The 21,716-nt window shown below is 41.2% G+C and overlaps 1 protein-coding gene across 12 annotated transcripts in view; it reads right to left on the bottom strand.

The window, feature by feature from the left end:
• The window catches only part of TLE1 (TLE family member 1, transcriptional corepressor), a 107,569-nt gene that overhangs the window by 17,591 nt on the left and 68,262 nt on the right, over nucleotides 1-21,716 (bottom strand). For 9 of the 12 annotated variants that reach the window (XM_060199514.1, XM_060199519.1, XM_060199516.1 and 6 more), the window contains 6 exons: nucleotides 18,571-18,687; nucleotides 15,982-16,035; nucleotides 15,418-15,570; nucleotides 13,354-13,498; nucleotides 12,141-12,331; nucleotides 10,627-10,703 (listed from right to left, as the gene is read on the bottom strand). In XM_060199514.1, the coding sequence (XP_060055497.1) occupies nucleotides 10,627-10,703; nucleotides 12,141-12,331; nucleotides 13,354-13,498; nucleotides 15,418-15,570; nucleotides 15,982-16,035; nucleotides 18,571-18,687 (737 nt within the window). The remainder of the gene's footprint in view (nucleotides 1-10,626; nucleotides 10,704-12,140; nucleotides 12,332-13,353; nucleotides 13,499-15,417; nucleotides 15,571-15,981; nucleotides 16,036-18,570; nucleotides 18,688-21,716) is intronic. The other 3 variants (XM_060199515.1, XM_060199521.1, XM_060199525.1) reach the window with 1 other exon arrangement.

Genomic DNA, 21,716 nt, shown 5'->3' with positions numbered 1-21,716 from the left:
CACTAGGTCTCATTTTTCATTCAACAGTATCCATTTTTTTAAATTAGAGATTTAATATTAATTTAAAAAATTATAAGTTAGTAGGGGTATAATTCCATACAGTTCCCACCACCAAAGATTTGTATTCCATCCCCTCAACTAGTAACTGCGGTAGTTCTCCAAGGTCATTGATATAGACTGATTCCCTATCTATCTATCTATCTATCTATCTATATGCCCCCCCCACCCCCATCTTTTCAACGGTTCTGCTTTCACTTCCTTTCTAGTTCAACGTTAAACCTATTACTACTTCTGGCTATGTTTCCTTTTTACCTCTCTTCTTAAATAAGCAAAATCATGCCTAGCTTCCTCTGTTGTTATCCAGACTTGCTACCCTTTCATTGCTGATATAAAAACAAGATTCTTGGTGACAAATACTTCAGGTCCTGATGGAATGGGGGTACAGAACTCTCCGGTTTACTCCCCCTGTCATTTACCCCTCTGGGAGTATGGACCAAAATTCTTTGAGGAACAGGTGGGAGGTCTGACTTCCGGAATTGCTTCTCTGATGGACATGGGTATTGGCAGGTTGAGTCATAGCCCCAGCCCAACAATATCTATTCTTTAGTGTCTATAGTGATTTGTCTCTGTGTGATATTTTAGTAATATACATTACATTTCATTTAAGCTATGTTACTGATTATGGGGATTTGGAATTGGATTCAAGTACCATTTCGTTGTCCTTGAAGATGAGACCACAGAATTAGGGTTTAAACCTGTTCTCATTTTAGGAGAATTCTTCCAGTTGTAATAGCAAGTCAAATGATGCAGATATCAGGCACTGTGACCTGGGTTTGCAAATAACCTGGGTCAGGTGAGGCTCAAGAAAGAGCCATTGATCCCCACCTGCAGGGGGAAAGCTTCATGAGTGGTGAAGCAGGGCTGCAGGTGTCTGTCTGTCTCTCTCCCTATCTCCCCCTTCCCTCTCAATTTCTGATTGTCTCTATCCAATAAATAAATAAAGATAATTTTTTAAAAAAAGAAGAAAAAAAAAGAGCCATTGCATTTTCATAAAATAAAATAACAAAGTTGAACATGTTTTGTAAGAGTGATGGTTGGTGTAGGGAGAGAACAATCTTTGTGTGTTCTGTGAATAATGGCAAACTTCTTGTCTGTCATGAAGCTGTGTGGGCATCTCCCGAGTTATTGCTGGGCCTGGTGCCAGCACTACAGCTCCTGGCAGCTCCACCCCCCCCATCTTATCCAATAGGACAGAGAGAAATTGAGAGGGGAGGGGGAGACAGAGAGGGAGAGAGAAAGATAGGACACATGTAGCACTGTTTCAGTGCTTCTGAAGCGTCCCTGCTGCAGCTGGGGAGTGGGGACTCAAACCCAGTTTCCTTGTATGGGTCCTTGAGCACAGTACTATGTTTGCTTAACTGGGGGCAGCACCACCCAGCCTCCAGCAAACCTTCTACTAGGAACCCTCTTAGCAGATTTTTCAGGGGAAGGAAATTTTTTGTTTCAGTTGGAACCTGCTTATTATAGAGTTAAATGTTCCAGATTAAAATAGCTACACAGAGTACAGACGGAGAGCTCTATGCTGCTCGTCTCTGGTAGACACCCACCTCTCTCCCAGGTGTCCTCCTGTTTAAACCATGCAGGAGGTCTGTGATCATCAAACTGAGGCAATTTAAAATTGATTCACAGTACAACCAACTGCTGCCAAAGCTGTGAACATTCCTCTGTCCCAGGGGAAACCCATATGGATGTTAATACCTCAGTCACAGGGGGCCTGGGAGGAAGTTGGCACTGCCTGCTGTGTTGGAGAGCCTAATCAAATGAACAAGCCAGAATGGCAGCACAAAGGGCTGGGGTGAGGGTCTTAAAGAGAGATCTACTGGAAGAAAAAAACAGAGGAGCAAAGGATACAGTATAGACAGAATTAATGATTCACCCACAGGTAGTATGTCTATGACTAAAGGCCACCTTGATGGCATAGCATGCTGACATTCAAGAGACAAAAGAAAAATTAGCTTTTCTATTGATTAAGGAAAAGGAAAAGGAAAGGGAATTTAGAAACAATGAGTATTGATAAATGTCTTGCACGCCTAAATTTCTGAAGACAGTAACCACAAAAGGATGCATAATGGCAATTTATGTACAGACAAAACTCATCAATGGCATTGAAAGCCAAGGTAGTGTTTCTCCTTATAACTAAAATGGACTCAAGTGGGGCTTGTTGGATGTTCTTGGTGAAAAGTCACAGAGTTAAAAAAAAAAACAAAAACATGATTTGTGTACTTTTCTGTATGTGTATCTCAACTTTAAAAGTTTATTCATATGTTTTGTCAAGAAGAAGCTGAGAGGTGAGTTTCTAACTAATCAATAGGTGAACCTAGAAGCATAGCAGTCACAAGCCCAGATTCTTGTGAAATGGAGCTGAGATAGAGCCACTGGTTGCCAGTCTCACTGTGGTCTAAGTTTTTAACTTGCTTCACTACCTGTAGAATATAATCTGTCAGCTTCCCGATACTCAAAATGGAAAGAATAAAATAATGGAAGGTTCAGGATGATTGTAAGGATAAAAGAGACAACAGATGTTAAACAGCAAAATACTTCACACAATGCCTGACATGTACAGGGCCTTCAGAAAAACGACAGTGCTACTATGAAATGCTCATGACTGAGGATGAGTACAGGGAAGGCATGTGGAATCAAGGCTCTTAATTTAACTGGTGGTCAGCCAGTACACAAGTGTAGGGTCAGGGAATGTGGAAATGGAAGAAGGTGCTAGATGGAGGCAAGAAAAGCAAAGGGCAATGATGAGACAAGGATAAGTCAGAAAATGTATCAATCCTGATGGGGAGGGTAGAGAGATGGTACTCAGCAAAAGGGAAAAGGAGAATGCTTGGCTAGAGCTATGGCAGACTATCAGGGAGACAGAACAAGTCCCTGAAGCTCTCAGTACAAGGTCAAACTGCTATGACCATGCACCCATGTCCATGAAAATCCCAGAGGATTGAGCTCCCAGTCTACCCAGCATCTTGAGTCAAGTCCCTACAGATCAGGATCTTATTCTACAATCTAGTTGCAGAATCATAAAGGAAAAAAAAGGCTGTTAGACACTACAAATTTAAATTGAAAGAAATCAAACTGGTTTGGAGCAGAGAGGACTCTTCATTCACTGGCACACAACAGAGGTGAAGGGACTCAAAGAAAAGTTCCCCAGTGGGATTTCAAGCAGCAATGGAGGCAAGCTGGAAAAAAAGGCTGCCTTCTGAGGAAGTAGGTTGCTTTCCCTAGCAGACTGGCTCCTGTTAATAAAACTATGCTGTGTTCTGCGGCCAAAGGAAACAGGTGTTTATGGAGTTGTTGGTTTGCTGAAAATAGAAACAGCAGTGGCTGGATCCAGTAAATAGTAATGAAAGACCACGGCCCTGGAGATAATGGTTACGGGTAAGATCCCACATAGCGTTTCTTGCTATATCTTAATAGATATCAAAATTCTGGCCATGGTAAGAGCCTTCACTTAATTTTCAGGCTCTTTAGGGTTTACCCAGTCCTTCACAATTTAATGTTAGTTCATATGTCTGCATGCCCTAAACTCCCAGTCACACAGAACAACAGGACAGTCCCCCAAACTGTTACATCTTCAAGTTGTACACAAACTGCCCCCACCCCACACCTGGCCTAGAATAGCACTTCCTCCCCTTGGCTGGGTGGTTTGTCCCAGGATTCTACCTCACCCTACATTTCTTTAGGATGGTACATGGCCCACTGTTATCAACTATAACTACTTGATAGTCAGCACATATGACTGAGTCCTAGGTCCTACTTGTTCCATTAATTGTTTTCAAATCTACTGAGTAGCAGCAAGACTACTATGTAGGACAAAGATGTAAACCAAAAAATAACTGAACAAAAAGACAATGAGAAGTTTGAAACAATGCATTTCAGAGTTCAATTTGAAAATCCTAACAAAGGAACCAATTACTATATGCAAACATTGGTATCAGGGAGAGAGATATATATATATATGTGAAACAGCAAAATACTTCACACCATGGCTATGACATATACAGGGCCTTCAGAAAAATGACAGTGCTGCTATGAAATGCTCATGACTGAGGATGAGTACAGGGAGGGCATGTGGAATCAAGGCTCTTACTTTAACTGCTGGTCAGCCAGTTATACATACATACATACATACATATATATATATATATATATATATATATATATATATATATATATATATATATAACCTTTATGTTATTATAAGATAAAGGTCATTTCTGAAGAGGGAAGTCAAGAGAGGGACAACTGTCCATCCACTAACTGTAACCCATCAAAAGAAAGGAGCTCACCTTTCAGTGTAATCTCAAGAAACTAGCTGTAAATTCTCAGATTACCAGAGGGCAGAAAGACAAAATAAGGGGGTCAGGCGGTGGCGCAGTGGGTTAAGCGCACGTGGCGCAAAGCGCAGGGACCAGCGTAAGGATCCCGGTTCGAGCCCACGGCTCCCCACCTGCAGGGGAGTCGCTTCACGGGCAGTGAAGCAGGTCTGCAGGTGTCTGTCTTTCTCTCCCCCTCTCTGTCTTCCCCTCCTCTCTCCATTTCTCTCTGTCCTATCCAACAACAAAAACAACGTCAACAATGGCAATAATAACCGCAACGAGGCTGCAACAACTAGGGCAACAAAAAGGGGGAAAAATGGCCTCCAGGAGTGGTGGATTCATGGTGCAGGCACCGAGCCCAGCAATAACCCTGGAGGAAAAAAAAAAAAAAGACAAAATAACTAAAATCCACATGGTGATTACACAAAGTAGGCACTTTACATTCACATTTAATGGACAGCACCCAAGTGTAGCAAGTAAAAAGCAGGGCTCAATTAATTTTCAAGTACATTATATAGTCCAGCTATAGAATCCAAACACAGTCAACAGAAGAACCAGAAGCAAGATGAAAAACAAAAAAATGCCAGAGGATCTTCTAACCTCTAAAATGTCTTCCTGGTGAACAACCAGGGGATGGTTTTTACTGCTCAAGAAATTTTTTTCTAAGAGGCAATTTTACCCCAGATGTTAAGATTTTCTTTTCCTTTTAGTTCCAAAAAGGTACTTTAAAGATTTATTTAAACACTAAACAAGTGGGTGGAAGATTTCTCAATTACATGTCTAGCATTAAAATACAGGGTAAAAGAATCTGGAACAAACCTGGAATCTTCAACCAAACTGTTATTAGTCTGAGTTATTACTGACCTCTAGGTGCCAGTATACCAGACAGGTAGAGCACAGCCTCCAAGTATTTATTGGGGGGGGGGGGGGGGCGGGCAGTGCTATGGGCCAGAAAAATATCTTGGGGGATGCAAGGAGATGTGATACCACAAAGAGAGGACAATCTGACTAAATGTTGGCATTTTTCATACTGGTGCTCTCCACAGAACTCAAGGGATGGATTTCTTAAAACTAGCAATGAGTCAAGTTAAGCAGACCAATATGATCAATTAAATCATGCCTGGAGGTTGAAAGCAGTCAGGGCTAACTCTTCAAGAGCACTAGTGAACTCTGAATGGCAAAATGTGACTCTTATAAAAAAGATGACTCACAAGGTCTTACATAACACTGGGCTCATCTCCCACGTAATCAATGCAACACACATTTGTTTACTGGACATCTGTGCTCAGTGAAACTTTAGGAACTTCAACTCTAGTGGGGAAGACCCAAATATAACAAACACACGACTTTAGTTCAAGGCCAGTGTTGGTAACTGTCCTAAGCTGTGACAGGACGATACTGGAGAGAGGTCATGGGAGTGAAGGCTAAACAAAGGAGTCAGCAAATATTTTTGAAGGGCAGTAAGAAATGAAGACTGACAAGAAGAGGTAGGAGGGGAAGGAATCTTCAGGGACTAGTAGGTTATCCCAACTAGCCAGAGCATAAAATGCAAAAGCATAAGACATGAAGCAGAAAAAGCAGCCTGAAAAAGCAAGCTGAGGTGGTCTTACCAGTGGACCTTAAAAGTCACATCAGCAGTTTATATGCAGCTCCAAATCTCTGGACCAGAAATGGACTTGACCAGTTAAGAACTTTATAAAGGATCATCTAGGATTTTGTAGACAAATGTAAGTCAGTCTCTCTCTCTCTCTCTCTGCAGTAGTGTGATCTTCTATTAAGTCTCTGCACATAGTAGCCAAGTAGAGGAAAGAGTGAATGCTGAAGCATAAATGTAAGATGAAGCAGAAGCCTGAGAAACTTTTGAGCTGTGCACTGGTGGAAATCACAAGGGCAAAACAGTAGAGGCCAGGGGTGCTGCCTCAAACTGGACTGCACACTACTACCTAGAACTTACGTCAGTGGATCCAGAACATTTATCTCTATCTGATCATTACACCCATCTTTGCAGGACTGTCCTTGCTCATACCAAAACAGTTCCCTTTGGTTCTTTGCCCCCAAACCTGTGACATTCTGCAATAGCTCTGTTTTTCAAGTGTGGCTGAATTTAATGGAGTTAATGTCAACCATCCCTTTTTCTACCCACCTTAGATGAAGAAAAAAAGTAAATGTATTTAAAAAAAAAAAGACTAGGAAAATAATGGTACTTTGTACCTGGTTAAGCGCACACATTACAAAGCACAAGGACCCAGGTTCAAGGCCTTTGCCCCCACCTGCAGGGGGGAAGCTTTATGAGTGGTGAAGCAGGGCTGCAGGTGTCTATCTCTTTGCCTCTCTATCTCCTCCTTCCTCTCTCATATTCTGTCTCTATCTAATAATAAATAAATAAATAAATAAATAAATAAATAAAAGATTTTTTAAAAAAGAGCAATACCTAGGTGAGTAAAGGGCTCTCTCTCTCTCTCTGCCTACATGTACTCGAACATGTGAGTGTTCTCAATTTTCCTGAATAAAGTTTAAAATGCCTGAGGAAAAGAAAAGGACCACAGAGCCTTTCATGCGTGTGTGTGTGTGTGTGTGTGTGTGTGTGTGTGTGTGTGTGTGTTTAACCTATAGTTACATGCCTTGCCCTACCCCCAAACAAAAAGGAAAAGAAAAGAAATAAATGAAGCCCAGAACACATTTCTGAGAACCCTTCTGTAACTTTCCTAAGACAGGATCTACCTTCACAGAAGCACTATTTCTTTTAGTCACAGGTCTCATCTCAATTATAACTTTACAATCTTTTTGTTTGTTTGTGGTTATTTAAATAGCACTGTCTCTCCAGTGACAGGCTGTGAGCTTCAATGGAGTCTACTATGCCTACGCTGCAGGTCTCTACTAAATCTGTGGGAGAAGACAGGAGAGAAGCGAGCAGATGGTGCGGGAACCTGAAATCACAGCCCACTGGACGGGGTTGAAGCAATGGACATATTCAGCCAGAAAAGAAGCCTCATGGCAAGATGGTGGTCTCCAAATACCTGAAGAGTTATCATGAGGATGATAAATTAGGGGCATACTGTGTGGTCCCAGGGGACTAGGCAAGAAACCAGGATTGATGAGTGAGAGTTCCAGGGTGACAGCTTTCAGCTCAAAGGCTTAAAGAGTTTTAGCAGAGGCAGTGAAAATAGATTGCTCCTGGCAGCCATGAACCCTTGTTGCCAGTCAGGCTCAGTCAGAGTTGCATAGCCACCTGGCGAGGCAGTCACAGGAGACTTGAACCACAGATGAACATTTTCATTGGAGACACTTTCAAGGTCTCTCCAGTGCCAGTTGAACTCCTCAAGTTGTCTCACTTAGAAGGCAAATGCTCATTCACACACAGGTTTCTCAAATTCCTTCTGTGCCAGGAGCATGGGGTGCTCCATCCTCTCTAATTGGAATGTCCCACCTCAAGGAATTCTTCCTTTTCCTCCCTCTGTTCATTCTTTATTTGTCTGCCAGTCACCAAGTACCAGTCTGCACAGTGACTGGTACCACTTAACACAAATCTAACTATGGTACTGTGCTTCCACCACATCAGTAGCCCCCATCTCCATCCCAAGGCAGGGATGATGAACAGTCCCTGTCCTGGAGCATGATGTCAGTCACAGGCATAGAGTTTACACAATTCCCCTCTCTCAAACTTGAATATCCAGATTTGAATTGGATGGCACAGTCAGCCATTCATCCGCCCTACCCAAATACTGCGGTATTTTTTTGAATACCTACCTATTACAGTATCTGCAAATGACACTTTTATTACCCTAGTCTGGATATACTGGTTAGTCACCATTTCTCTTTAGTGCCTCAGGCTGTTGATGTTCAAAGTGTGGTCTGCAAATGTTTGCTGCTGCCTGTAATAAGACAAACTCCTCCAGGGAGAGTAAGCAAAGAAATGCTTATGTAGTGACTTGATAAAAGTTGGTTTAACTTTTGACTCTTTTAATAAAAAGATTTTGATATGCATTTTGGACCACTTTCCCCCTGTTCATCTGTGTTGGTATAATTAGAGTATCAATCTGGGACATACTGGGAAGAAATGGGCCTGCCATCCTAGAGTGTTTAAAAGCACTGCCTTGGGCAATATTACTATTCTAAACAGTAAGAACACAGTGTCCATTCAAACTAATTAAGAGAGGGAAAAGGAGAGTAAATACAACTGTATGGCCCAGATCCTGACAAAGCTAAGAAAGTTCATCATTCCTTTTTACATTCATATATCCAAACTTCCTCACACATAGCGATCACCTCAAATTTTAAAAAGAGAATCCTAAAAATTAAAGTTTGACTGTCTTAACAAGAGAGCAGAGACAGCTCAAAGTCATAGTGACCACCCTTAAATAGAGGTATCTTACAACTATGCTGTGATGTCTACTGTCCATGTTGCTGAGCAAACATTTCACACTTTAAACTTATACAGTGTGTGAACAAAGAAAACAAAACCAACATCAAGAATATTTTGTCAAGTAAGCACTGGCATTAGAACCATTTTTCATGGAAGAGTTAAACTGTTTCCAATCACATTATTAACATACACAAATACACACATCACAAGGAAGTATGCCTGAGGTGACTTGTCCCTTGCACTCCAGCCTTGCCCAGAATTATAGCTCGGTTTGGGCACCCCACTTCTCTGCCTCATATATCACATTCAAGGTGGGGTCTTAGCAGCTGGACTCACCTCCATACTAACTGAAACTATCCATCAGTAGAATTCAACCTTACTTATTATCTCTGGAAGATTCATGAATTACGATTATTATTTCCTCTTCTTACAACATTACTCATATGACTTTTATCTACTGATCAGTCAGCAAGACACAATAGCAACAATGCCAGTAACCTGATAGGAAATACCTAGAGGTAGTGCCCTGGGGCATCCCAGGCTGGAGGCAGAGGAGCATGCTCAAGAAAACACAGGCCCTAACAGTTTGTGGGTATTCAAGTAGAACAGATTTACCAGATAGATAAATATTTGCAACTGTCCTACTTCCCAACTCTGTTCTTTGCTGGGCCTAAATGTCACCTAAATTCATACTGTCTCTATTAGTTGCCAGTGTAGACAATAGATTCATTTTATCCTCAAGTTCGTGTGAAAGATATTCTAACACCTAAGAGAATAATAGGAATCTGCTTTCCTGAAAGTCAGTGATGTACTCCATTACAAAAATTACAAAAAGGAATTTCTTTTTTCCTCAGGTTACTGGTTTGTTTGTGGGGTGTGGGGGAAGAGACAGAGAAAGGCTCTAATCAAAACCACCCAAGAACAACATGGTCATTGAATGAAACATGAAAATAATGCAGTAATTCAAGAGACTCATGGAAGTTGAAAGCAATCACATGAAAGTAAATGATATAGCAAAAAATAAATGGAACATCTACAACTTACATTTAGGGAAAAAAAATCATAAAATTGAACAGATTTCCTGTCGTCTAGAGAAATATTTGCAGGGAAGGAAAACATCTTTATATTTCAGTTTTGCTTTGTTTGAAAATTATGACCCCTAGGATTTCCTAAAACAACATTTCTAAGTACCAACATTATGGAAAACAAGTGATTTTAAGTGACACTGAAAGAACAACCAACCAGTCACGTCTTTCCAATTCTGAATGTTCTTTGGACTATTACTATTTCTTGCTTCCCTACAAAGTGCCTTGCGTTTTATAATTTGTACATAGTAAGGTGGTCATTACAACTTTACTTAGGTTGGCCTAAGATGTAGTATCCAACAGAATCTACATCCACATTTCATAAGACTTGTGTTTCCATCAAAACCATGGAAAGGTGGCACTGAGCTAGGTAAAGAGGCAACACATTCCATATGTCTGGAATTTCAAAGAGATTGTGCCAGCTCACAGTCTACAACATTGTACTGCTGAAAATCCACAGCAGTTAACCTCAAATCAATTGGCAAAGCACAGCAGTTTTCTGAAAAGGGTCAAGTAAAGAGGGTCAACTACCTCTAGTTCTTGCCTACTTCCTTGTCCTCATCTCCAACAGGTTCTCTCCAGAAATAACTAAATGCTTGCCATCACCCACAGTGAGAAGACAGAGGCATGACACCTACAAAGTGCCTATTTATAGAAAGTGTTAACACTCTTCAAGAAAAGACACGAGAAATCTCCTTGGAAACACCCAAGTCTGTGCTCCCTTTGGAATTCTAGTCTGCTAATACCAATGACTAAGTAACTACCTTTAAAATAAAACTAAGGAGTTAGAGGTACTTACGGTTTGCCCCCAGGGATTCCTGCCAGGTTTGGAGGGATGGTAGGTACCCTCATATGAGGAGGAGGGTCAAACCCAACCTGGGGAGAAAAATAAGATAAGGCATCATGGATTCAGTTTATATGAGACAGGAGCTTTTTTTTTTTTTTTAAATCTACAAGTTACTTCACTAGGAACTGAGAGATCCCAGAAGCAACATTAATGGAACAGTAACAGGTGTGAGCAGTTCTCAAAAAGAAAATTATAATGCAAGAAGTAGCACAACCACATCTAAACACACAAGACACATATCTTTTGGAGGAAAATGGAGTGGAATGTGATGTATTTGTGCCTTGAGAACCAGGGTAAATGCCCATGGACATAGGATGTTTTGTCTTGACCAACCAAGGAAAAAGACAGAGCAGAGCAGTCTATTGTCTTAAGATTTCTCATCCTTGGCACCATCAACATTTGGGGGCCAGAGTTCTTTGCCAGGGGGCTGTACTGAGCATGGCAGTATGTTTAGCAGCATGTTTAGCCTCTTCTCTATAAATACCAATAGCAACTCCCACAATGACAGTCAAATATTTCCAGATATTACCAAATGTCACAAGGGGACAAAAATCACACTAAGTTTCCTACCACTGGTCTAAGGAAACCCTTTAAGGATTCCTACAGGAATTCGCTGTTTTGCATACCTTAGTAGACACAAGTAGTTGTCCCTCAACTGCCCATTTGCTTGAAATCATTTGTCCTTCACTGTCTGGCATTTACAGTAAGTGTCATAAGGGAAAAGACAATAAACTTTAATATCAGTCCAAAACTATTGGAGGCACTGCTATGGCTGAGAGGAAAAATGCATAGGCCATTATGTCAAACAGCCAATAGAAATGACTAGGGACTCCTATTAGCACTGGGCTGCTGTTCAATTTCCTGATGCAATCAGTGATTACATACTCAGCTGTACCTTTCCCATATAGTTGGGTACAGTTCTGGTAAAAAAAATAAGGTCTTTGCATAAAGGTAGAGACAGGGTCAGAAGAAGCTACTCCACAACTTCACAGTCCTTTTGTGCTTCTATCTGTCCCACTGAAATCACTATGTACACATAAGCCACAATATTGGGGTTAAAGAGTAATCTAAGCACAGAAAGAGAAAGTTATGACTGCTCAAGAACTTTCTCCTATGAGATAAAACAAAAACAAACAAAAACCAGGAAACAAATGAAAAGGTTTCTGTGGGCTACTTGAGTTATTTCATCAGCTTCCAAAAAAAAAAAAAAGTCTGTTTTGATGGGAGAAAACCAGATGTCCCTGAACCACTAAAGTAGTTCCTAAACATTTGCCTTTCATATTGCACAAAGAGCAATACCAAAAAGGCACTTGGCCTTGACATAATGAAGCAGCGTGCTGATGGGGGTGGTGAGAAGGGACCCCTGGATCTTCACTAGGGGTCCATCCCAGCCCTTGAGATCTGGAGGGAGCACTCCTGCTATTATTCCCTACCATACCCAGCCCACCCGATCCTGACCCACCTACCATAGGGGAACGCCCGTAGGCCACCACGGCGGCAGCAGCGGCTGCCGCACTCATCTGAGGGGACATGTTGTGCAGGCTGGCATAGGCGGCACCAGGGCTGGTGAGCTCTCCATTCATGCCCGCGTGGGGCACCATCCCGAAGGGTGCAGGGTAGGGACCAGGTACTGCCAGCGGTGTTCTCAGGCCGGCTGCTGTAAGGAAGCACAGGCCCTTGTGAGTCCACTGGCTGCTTGGGTTCACCCTGACTGGCTATCCAGGTGTGTCGTTCTGAATATTTGTATAATGAATGGAGAAGGAGAAAGGTCTAGGGTGTGGGAATCACCTCCAGTTCATACAGAGGCTTCCTTCTTGCCCAAAGCTGAATTCAACTTGGTTCCCCAACAGACCCAAGGGAAGCACTGCCCACACATTTCCTCCTTGGTACACTTGGCAGCATTGGGAAGCCAGGGGATTTAAGCAGCATTATTGCACCCAATTCACGAAAGGCATCCAAGGCACAGAAACTGTTTACCTGACTTAATCTCAAAAGGCTTTCTTGATAAAATCCAAGATTTCTCCTTCAATCTGAACTCTGCATTCCCTGGTTCAAATTCCAAACAAAAACCCCATCCTGGATTTATGTAAATCAAAGCACGTGTTTATGAGGGATAGTCTGGTGCCTTGTTCCCTTTGGACCCAGAATGTTACTTTTTTTCCCTTCCCCAGTGAGGAAGATAAAATTTTAAATTATGAGTTCATTCATGGGTTGGAAACTAAGTATATCCCTCCCAATTTCTACTGAAGGAGAGACCCCTGATTCCTGAGGGAGGAATTGACAGAAAAACCATCCAACTAAAGTAAGCAAGAAGCAAACTTGGGCCAGTCAGTCTAGCTGTTTCAGTCAATATTAGCAAACTCAGACACACAATGATAGTTTGGAAAGGAGCTTACATTCAGAATAATTATCAGAAACTTTATTGAAGTACCTAGCATTTGGATTATTTGGAAATAAAGAAAAGTCAAATGTAAACAGTCAGAGAGAGAATAGGGTGCAGCTGCTGAAACCCAAGGACAAACATCTGTTTCTTATCGTGGCTTTACAGCGATAAGAAGGGGGGAGGCAGGCAGTAAGTGCATTTCATATTCATGAAGAAATTGTGTCATGAGATAAACAGACGAAGAATCAAGCTGGAAAAGGGAGAAACCAAACAAAGCATAAGAGGCAACACTCTACCGGCTTGGTTAACAAGGGGGTCCATGGTTGGAGGTTTGCCGAGGCCTGGACGGAGTCCTGGAGTGGCGCTGGTGCCTGGTGTTGGCATGTCGCTCCTAGGCGTTGGTGTGCTGGATTTCAGCACAGGCGTGCTGGCTTTTTCATGCTGGTATCATTAAACAAATTAAATGAGTATTATTTTTAATCCAAGCCATATTACACAATTTATCACAACAGCAGCTGGGACACTGGGCACCTTCTAGCTACTCCCTCAGCCAATTTTCATAAATCCACACAATGTTGACAGCATTAACTTGTGAGCGAGTAATGTTGACCTTTCCTCTTCCTGCCAGAATTAAAACTCTAGCTAGAGACACAGAACATGATCACACTTCTTCCTCTGCAGATTTTTATTTTAAAAAAAGTATTTTTCCATCAGCCTTGTGGACTTTGGATCAATGTCAAGTTAGAATGATGACCACCAGGAGAAAAGTTCCCAGTTACTCAGAAACAAACGTCTTGGTAGCCAGGAGTGTTAGAGGGGGGAAAACCCTGTTCTAATCTTGTCTTTTAACAGTGGTTGGATTGAGAATGGGGAGAGGCAGGTGGGCCAACTGACTTGATGAGAGAAGCAAAGCATTATCTCAGAAGCAGAGCCCTAGCGTCAGTTTGGTTGTTGTGAATTTCCCCTAAAGAGAACATTCCCTTAAGAGTAGAGCTATAGCACCCACTTGCCTATAATCAGTATAAACCCACTAGTGCAGGGACTTTCAGGAGCTGGGACTTTACAGCTCTGTTTATCAACCTTTCAGGTCCTTTAAGTCAGAGTCTGAAAAATGCTATGTTGTATCTGGACTAGAGGGACATCACAGCTATGGCCTCAGGCTGTGTAATTTGGCAATTTTCTCAGGCTCTCCTCCCCATGGGTAAAACGGCAAACTGTACTAAGAATTAAGTGCAGGGTTGCCATGGCTCAGTTACTGGAAGCTAAGAGATAATGCTTTCCACAATGTTTGGCAAATGACTCAAAGCATGAAGGGGGGCTCTGATGCAGGTCCCTATGTCAGTCCAGGCTTACCCCCAAGTACCACCTGGTAGAAACCTGGAAAACCAGGCAACTTAAGAAAATGAAGACTTCTGAGAGCCCAGGAGACTTAAACTGTTTGCCAACTGGGAAATCTGCCTCTACCAAGGACAGATTCCCCAAGTAAGAGGGCAAAGGACATGCAACTTTATGATCTCTTTCTCACAGTGGCTCAAAACCAACTCTGGGTGTGTGTGTGGGGGGGGAGTAAACACTGTGTTGGAGCAGTACAGAAAGAAGAGCAGTGCTTGTTCTTTTCTTTTTGTTCAGCAGGGCTTCACTGGGGCTTTGAGCCTCCACAATTTCACCACTCTCAGCAGTCGGCCACCGACCCCCCCCCCTTCCCCAAGACAGCAGGTGAAAGACAAAGAAATAAGGAAGAAAGACACCACAGTACTGCTTCACCACTCATGAAACTTTCCTTTGCATGATGCTCCCATGTGGTTGCCAATACAGTGAGTTCTACTAAGTGAACTCTTAGTTCCCAAATTATACTTTTAATAAAGATGTATTCATACTTACTTTATGAAAAAGAGAGAGAACAGAGCAGCCCCATTATGCTTTGGCATATGTGGTATCACGGATTTAACTCAGGGCCCTAACACATGCAAGTCCTGCAGTCCACCTGCTGAGTCACTTCCCTGGCAGTCAGGAGTTTTAAGCACTTAAAAAGGGGCCAGAAGTTAGCTTACATGGATTCCAGAATGCTACATGAAAGGGAGCACCATGCATGGCATTTGGAGGAGTTCTGTGAAGGGTGAAGTATTACTGTGGTGTCTCTATTGTTTTCTGTCTTTTCCTCTATATGAAATGGGGGGGGGGGTCACTCAAGCAGTGGAATAGCACATGTGAAAAGCCCCAATCCAAAACAAAACAAGCAAACAAAACACCATAAAACATCATCAGTAAAGTCCCCCATTTCAAATATAGTAGAGGTTAGGTTCTTTGAGCCACAAAGAAAAGCAAGCTAAAGTAGGCACAGGACAGTTCTTTTTACCTACCAAACTCATTTCTTTGGATTTCAAAGAAGTGGAACTTCCTGAGGAGGCTGTGGATGCTGGGCTGCTTGAAGCATCTTTCTTCAGCAGGCGGTTTTTGTCAATTCCATTTTCCCTGGGTGAGTGGGCGGGGCTTGCTCTTGGAGAAGAAGGGTCCTCAAGTATAAACAAAATACTCATTATTTTGCTTAGCAAGGGCAGGCCTTTTCTTTTTAACATTCTACTTCCACAGTAATTCTCTGAATTGAGGGGAAGGATAAAAGTCTTTTAGATCTGTGGGATTCCAAGGTGTGCATCTCACTGTAATCCATAAAGACACTGTAAAGAAAAGGCTAGGAACCATATATTCTAGTTCATACTAAAATACTTTGCCTAAAGATTACATCACGGGAAGGGGCACCAATCTCCCAAATTAGAAACCCACAATGACTAGGAAATAAAAATCTGTGTCAGATTACTTCTCTTTTCATGAAAATCCAACATTAAATTCTTAATATATCAAGGCATATGAGACCAACACACCAAGACTAGTAAGTCACTAGTAAGTTTAATGCAAAGAATAGTTACCTCATTAGACACATCTACAACTAAGTTGTCATCACTTTTGTCACCATCACTGTCCTGGAAAAAAAAAAAGCCACTTATTAAGTGGTTTGAAGTTCAATTAAATGTGTATAGCTCTTGGCAATAGACTTGAAGAGGTGGAGGGAGGAAGGGAGGGGGGAAGGAATAAAGGAAGAGGCTTGGGACATGCCTGAACTAACCTTTATATATTACTGGGAATACCACCTTCTACTCTTCTAGTTTAACCTGGGGCTACAAAAGCCCCAGGCAGAAATTGTGTAGCAGAAGCATACCAGTTTCACAATCTCAATTTGCATATAGGTGAGGACGAGTTGCAAACACTTAGCACAAAGTCAGGGTTCAATACATGCCTGCAATAACTCAATCCCTCTAGTAATCTGCACGTGTCAAGTGTTCTTTTCCTAGTGGATTTCATATTAAGAACATAATCTTGGGGGTAGTATTGTTATATGGAAAACTGGGAAATATTATGCATATACAAACTTGTATTTACTGTTGAATGTAAAACATTAATTCCCCAATAAAAAAATTTAAAAAAAAGACCATAATTTCACATCATGGTTTCCATGTTTATCACACTGAAGATAGTCAAACAAGCTAATGTTCGAAGACAGTTCATAATTACAAAGAAAAACCACATTCCCTAGTAGTTCCCACAAAAAATAAACAAAATACTAACAAAGCTAGCTACTAGCTGAAATATGGTACAAGTTCTAACTTAATGCCAAGAGTAAACCTCTATAGCAAACATTTTGGAAAGTTTGTGGAGAGATGGAAGGAAGACAGGATGAAAATACTGACACTGGCATCCTGCAGCAAGGCTCTTTGTCTCATTTCATAATTTTCATAATTTCATAAACCCAGATAATTTGTTGATCAGAGAAAATGCTAAAGTTGCAATGAGTTTGAAAATACAAGTTCAGATCAGGCAAAACTGCCTACTTTTTAGCCAGAAGCCAGGCCTTATGTATTCCAGTACAGAATCATACAGTGGGTATTCAGAGAAAGTAACCTGCTGCACTACCACCTGACCCCCATTTTCACTGTTTTTTATTCTTTATTTATATGGTGCTAGGGAAATGAATCCAGGGCCTCATACATATACCACAGCATTGAGTGACTTCACAGCACAATATTTTATTCTTTTTAATTTTAGCTTTACTGGGGAAAGATACCAAACTACAGCTCCACCATCCAGTTCTTTTATATTGTGTTCTAATACAGTGCTCAAGAAAAAAAAAAACCCGGAGTATTACATATAGTAAGCTTGGTTCTCTACTCACTGAGTTACCTCACTGGTCTTAACTAATTTTTCTAATGGCACCTAAAACATTACAAGTGGGAGGAACCTCCCCCTCCCCTTTTTAAAGAATGATACTAGATATATTTAGTGACTATTAAAAAGGCACCACATGCTTCACTAGTAGCATTAATTAACAAGTGAGGAAACCTGGATAATTCAGAAATAACAATCTCTAAAAAGAAATAAAATAAAGAAAAAAAGCATTAATGAAAGTCCATTCTCTCATAGTGAGTCTACAGTAAAGTATAAATGTTCTTAGGCATTAAGAATACAGGGTAGGGAGTCGGGCGGTAGCGCAGCGGGTTAAGCGCAGGTGGCGCAAAGCGCAAGGACCAGCAGAAGGATCCTGGTTCCAGCCCCCCACTTCCCACCTGCAGGGGAGTCACTTTATAGGCGGTGAAGCAGGTCTGCAGGTGTCTATCTTTCTCTTCCCCTCTCTGTCTTCCCCTCTTCTCTCCATTTCTGTCTGTCCTATCCAACAACAACGACATCAATAATAACTACAACAATAAAACAACAAGGATAACAAAAGGGAATAAAGAATAAATACATATTAAAAATAAATATTAAAAAATACAGGGTAAGCTAACTAATTTGTGAATGCATCCATATTTATGGTCCTGAGACCAAAGCCAATGGCAATTTAGTTTGGTTTACTTTCTTAAAGGTGGTTCTAGCAAGATCTGAGTCACAGGTCCTCACTCCATTAACCTGTCATATGATTTCAACTACTCAGTTTGAACTAGATGCCTACAGCGTTTGCTCCATTTTAAATAAGAACTCCCATCACTAACCGGTTTGCTGTGGAAGAGGATGAAACTTGTCTTTAATCCAAATATATGCCTGACTGCATTAGAACAGTATGCAAAAAGGTATTTTCTGACATCAAAATTCTCACTCTGAGTATTTTATTATGATAGAATCAAGAACAAAATTAAAGTGTAGTGTCTGTTTCAAATATTGAGAATATGAAAGCAATGAGAGCAGAGTGTTCAGCTAAGGAGAGTTACATGCCTTTCACTGCACAGACTTCATACCCATGGGGCTCTGTCCTGCTTGGAAGGACTAAGGCAGAAAGTTTAAAATGTAAGAGACTAAGAAGCTTGGAAGAAGCATACTATAATCCTAACAAGGAATAATATCCTGCAATGAAAGAATCTATCCTCACCATGGCCTATTTTAAGAAAAGCAAAACTCTCACAAAGATCTAAAAGTACACGAAGATGAGAAATAAGTCAACAAATATTTCAATTCCTTTATTTGCTTACATAATGGCTGGAATCCTTATCATCAACCTTTCTTTTTTTGATGTCGTTGGAAAATTCTGGTCCATTTCTGCGTTTATCTGTACCTCTGAGACTATCTGGGACCAAGAGGGAATTACTCTGCAAGACAAAAAAATAAAAATTAAAAGATTTCTTTCCAGGTATCTGTACACATGAACACCCAATTTAGATGCAGCAACTTTCTAGAAAAGGAGATACCTATAGGGTCTTTCATTCCACTTTCATCTCTTCTCAAGACTTTGACAGCAAACACTTAAGGAGGGGTCTAACTATAAAGTCAAACCTTCCAATGCCTAGTAACTCCTTCAGGCCCTACTCACTTCAAATGTTCTTCTGTTTAGTGTTAAAGAAATGAGACTGCTATTCATATGTGCATATAGTGCTACCCACCCCCCATCACCACCACCCTTTCCCACTGACTTCTAGGTCAGGAATATAAATGGCCTATGAGCAAAACCTGAGACTACCGTGTCAGACATTTTCTGACTATAAAAGTCAATGTTCCCTACAGACTCTTAAAATACAGAGAAACAGAAGGGGTGGGGAGAGATCAGGTAGGACTAACAGCATGATTTCCTAAAAGGCAAAATCACATTTTCCACAGCAACAATAAAGGAACTATTCTGAATTCATTTAATTTACTGTTGAAAATAAGATTTGGGGTTCCTCGCCAATAGCACTGAAATTTAAGACCCAAAGAGGAAATTTCAGCCAATAGATCTTCAACAGTGAGGCAGCTCCCACAGACAAAAGCAGGAACAAAAACTAATCTTTTCTACAAACCACACAGGATACTTTCATTCCTATGTGCCAGTGTGGAACTGCTGACCCAAAGAAAACAGCCATTTTAGATATTTAGGGTCACATGACAAGATCTGACATCCCTTTAATTCCCTTCTCCCCTCAGGCTAAAGCATCAGAACAAGTAACAATGAGTTCTTTTAAGTGGAGGATTAACATATGCAAGGGGGCAATTTGTTCAGTGGCGTGTTACTGTCTTGTACAATGCTTAAGAAATTGTGCAAAAAGACCTCTCAAAAAGCTCAGATAACTCCCATTTCTGAAGGATGTTGGAGAACTAAAAGAGGGGTATCCAGGGCCAACAGACAAGTATGTTACCTTTTTTCCTGTCATAATTTCAACTAAAAGGAGTAGGAGACACATTGTTAGACCACCTCTAATGCAATGGTATATACACAAGGAGCAATTCCACAGCACATTTTGAAGTCATGGGTCATAGCTCCTAACTAGCCAAAGGTAATCAGCCAGGTGGCAGCTTCTCAACGATCTCCCATGCCAGTGTCTACAGCTCAACTACATGCAGGAGGAACTAGGGCTCAAGCCCACAGAGACAGAAGTTAGAGCACAGTACTTACTAATACTGAAGTCCTAAGTTCTGTGTTCTGTCTGAGTCAGTCAGTCAAGTCAGTCAGTCAGTCAGTCAGTCAGTCAGTCAGTCAGTCAGTCAGTCAGTCAGTCTCTCTCTCTCCCCCCCCTCCACCCCTCCCTCTTCACATTCCTCCCTCTCATAAAAATAAATTTTGTTATTTTTGTTTTTCTTTTAAACCAGGATTGCTCAGCTCCACCTTATGGTGGTGCCAGGGGCTGAACATAGGACCTTGAAGTCTCAGGCATATAAGTTCATTACATAAACTGCTGTATGAATTATTTCCCTGGTCCAACAGCCTAATATATATTAAAAAAAAAAAAAAAGGAAAATAACCTAGGGAATAGAAGGCAATCAGATGTCTCTGCCTACTTCATGGGCAGACTCTGAAGTAAGCCTGATTTTTCATTCATGACCATTCAAGCTACAAAGATGCCAGAAGGCTTACATAAGAGGGGAAAGCCCAACCTATTCAATACAGAATAATGCTTTTACCAATGTGTGGTGCTGAAAAGTGAGCTGGCAAGATCACTGGACTAATAACCTTTGTAATTGTCTATCCCCCATTAAGCAAAACTGAACCCTTCCAACCCAGACTTGGTGAGTGAGAAAATATAGACCTGAAACTGCACAGTATTAAGAAAAGATGAACCAGGAAGGAAAGAACAGTATGTGCTCACATGTAAAAGTATCCAGATATACTTGCTTGTGTGAGTGTTACAGTCAAAAATTCACCTCCAGATTCAGCAGATGCGTTGAGAGCAGAGCTGTGTTGTATTCAACCTTACATCTGTCCATATACCCAGAAGATGATAGTGTAGTTGTCCATTGCTAATTTTAATCTCTGCACAAGGTAACCTTTATAGCCCTGCCATAAAACCCAGTACTGGACATTCAAACCCTCAGGCACTCAGTGTTTTAGTAATATTTTTCTAATGATGTCAAGTGATACTAAAAACACAAAGTGAACCACATTTCCAATAGGAACAATGTCATCTCTGTTAGAAACAATGTTTCTGCGGCTGGATGAGTAAGCATATCAAGATTTGAGGCCTCCACTCTGTATGTGAAAACTCATATAATTCCTACTTGAGTAGTTTAAATAAGGCTTAGAATCTGACTGGGGTTTTGAAATGCTTTGAAAGTTCTTCTAAATTTGGACAGGGCTAGTAATTAGCAACCCTGCTTATCTGAAAATTGGTCCCATTCAAATGACAAGATTCAACAAGATGCAAAACAAAGTACCTCATCAGACCCTTGGATGCTGTAAAACTGACTCAAAACAAGGCAGCAGAGTGTGGCTAGAAGAGTATGGGAGAGCCCCAGTGGAGTCAGGCGGTGCTGGCTCACACAATAGCACACCTACCAGGCAAGCTTTCTACTTTAGGCAGTCCTACCCAGAAAGCATCACTGCCTTTTATACCTTTGTTCCCAGGGAACCAGTTTCCTGTGTGTAACTGTTCTCATCTCCCAGCCTTGATGCTCATACTTTCACTTTTTTTTCTTTTCTTTCTCTTCTTTATTGGGGGATTAATGTTTTATAGTCAACAGTAAATACAATAGTTTGTACATGCATAACATTTCCCAGTTTTCCATATAACAACAAAACCCCACCAAGTCTTCCGTCATCCTTTTCCAGGACCTGTTCTCCCCCACCCCCACCCCAGAGTCTTTTACTTTGGTGCAATACACCAACTCCAGTCCAAGTTCTGCTTAGTGTTTTCTCTTCTGATCTTGTTTT

This window comes from Erinaceus europaeus, chromosome 10 (assembly GCF_950295315.1).
Source record: "Erinaceus europaeus chromosome 10, mEriEur2.1, whole genome shotgun sequence".
Lineage (NCBI taxonomy): Eukaryota > Metazoa > Chordata > Mammalia > Eulipotyphla > Erinaceidae > Erinaceus > Erinaceus europaeus.
Note: the sequence above shows the minus strand (reverse complement) of the source record. Positions and strands in the feature narration are given on the sequence as shown.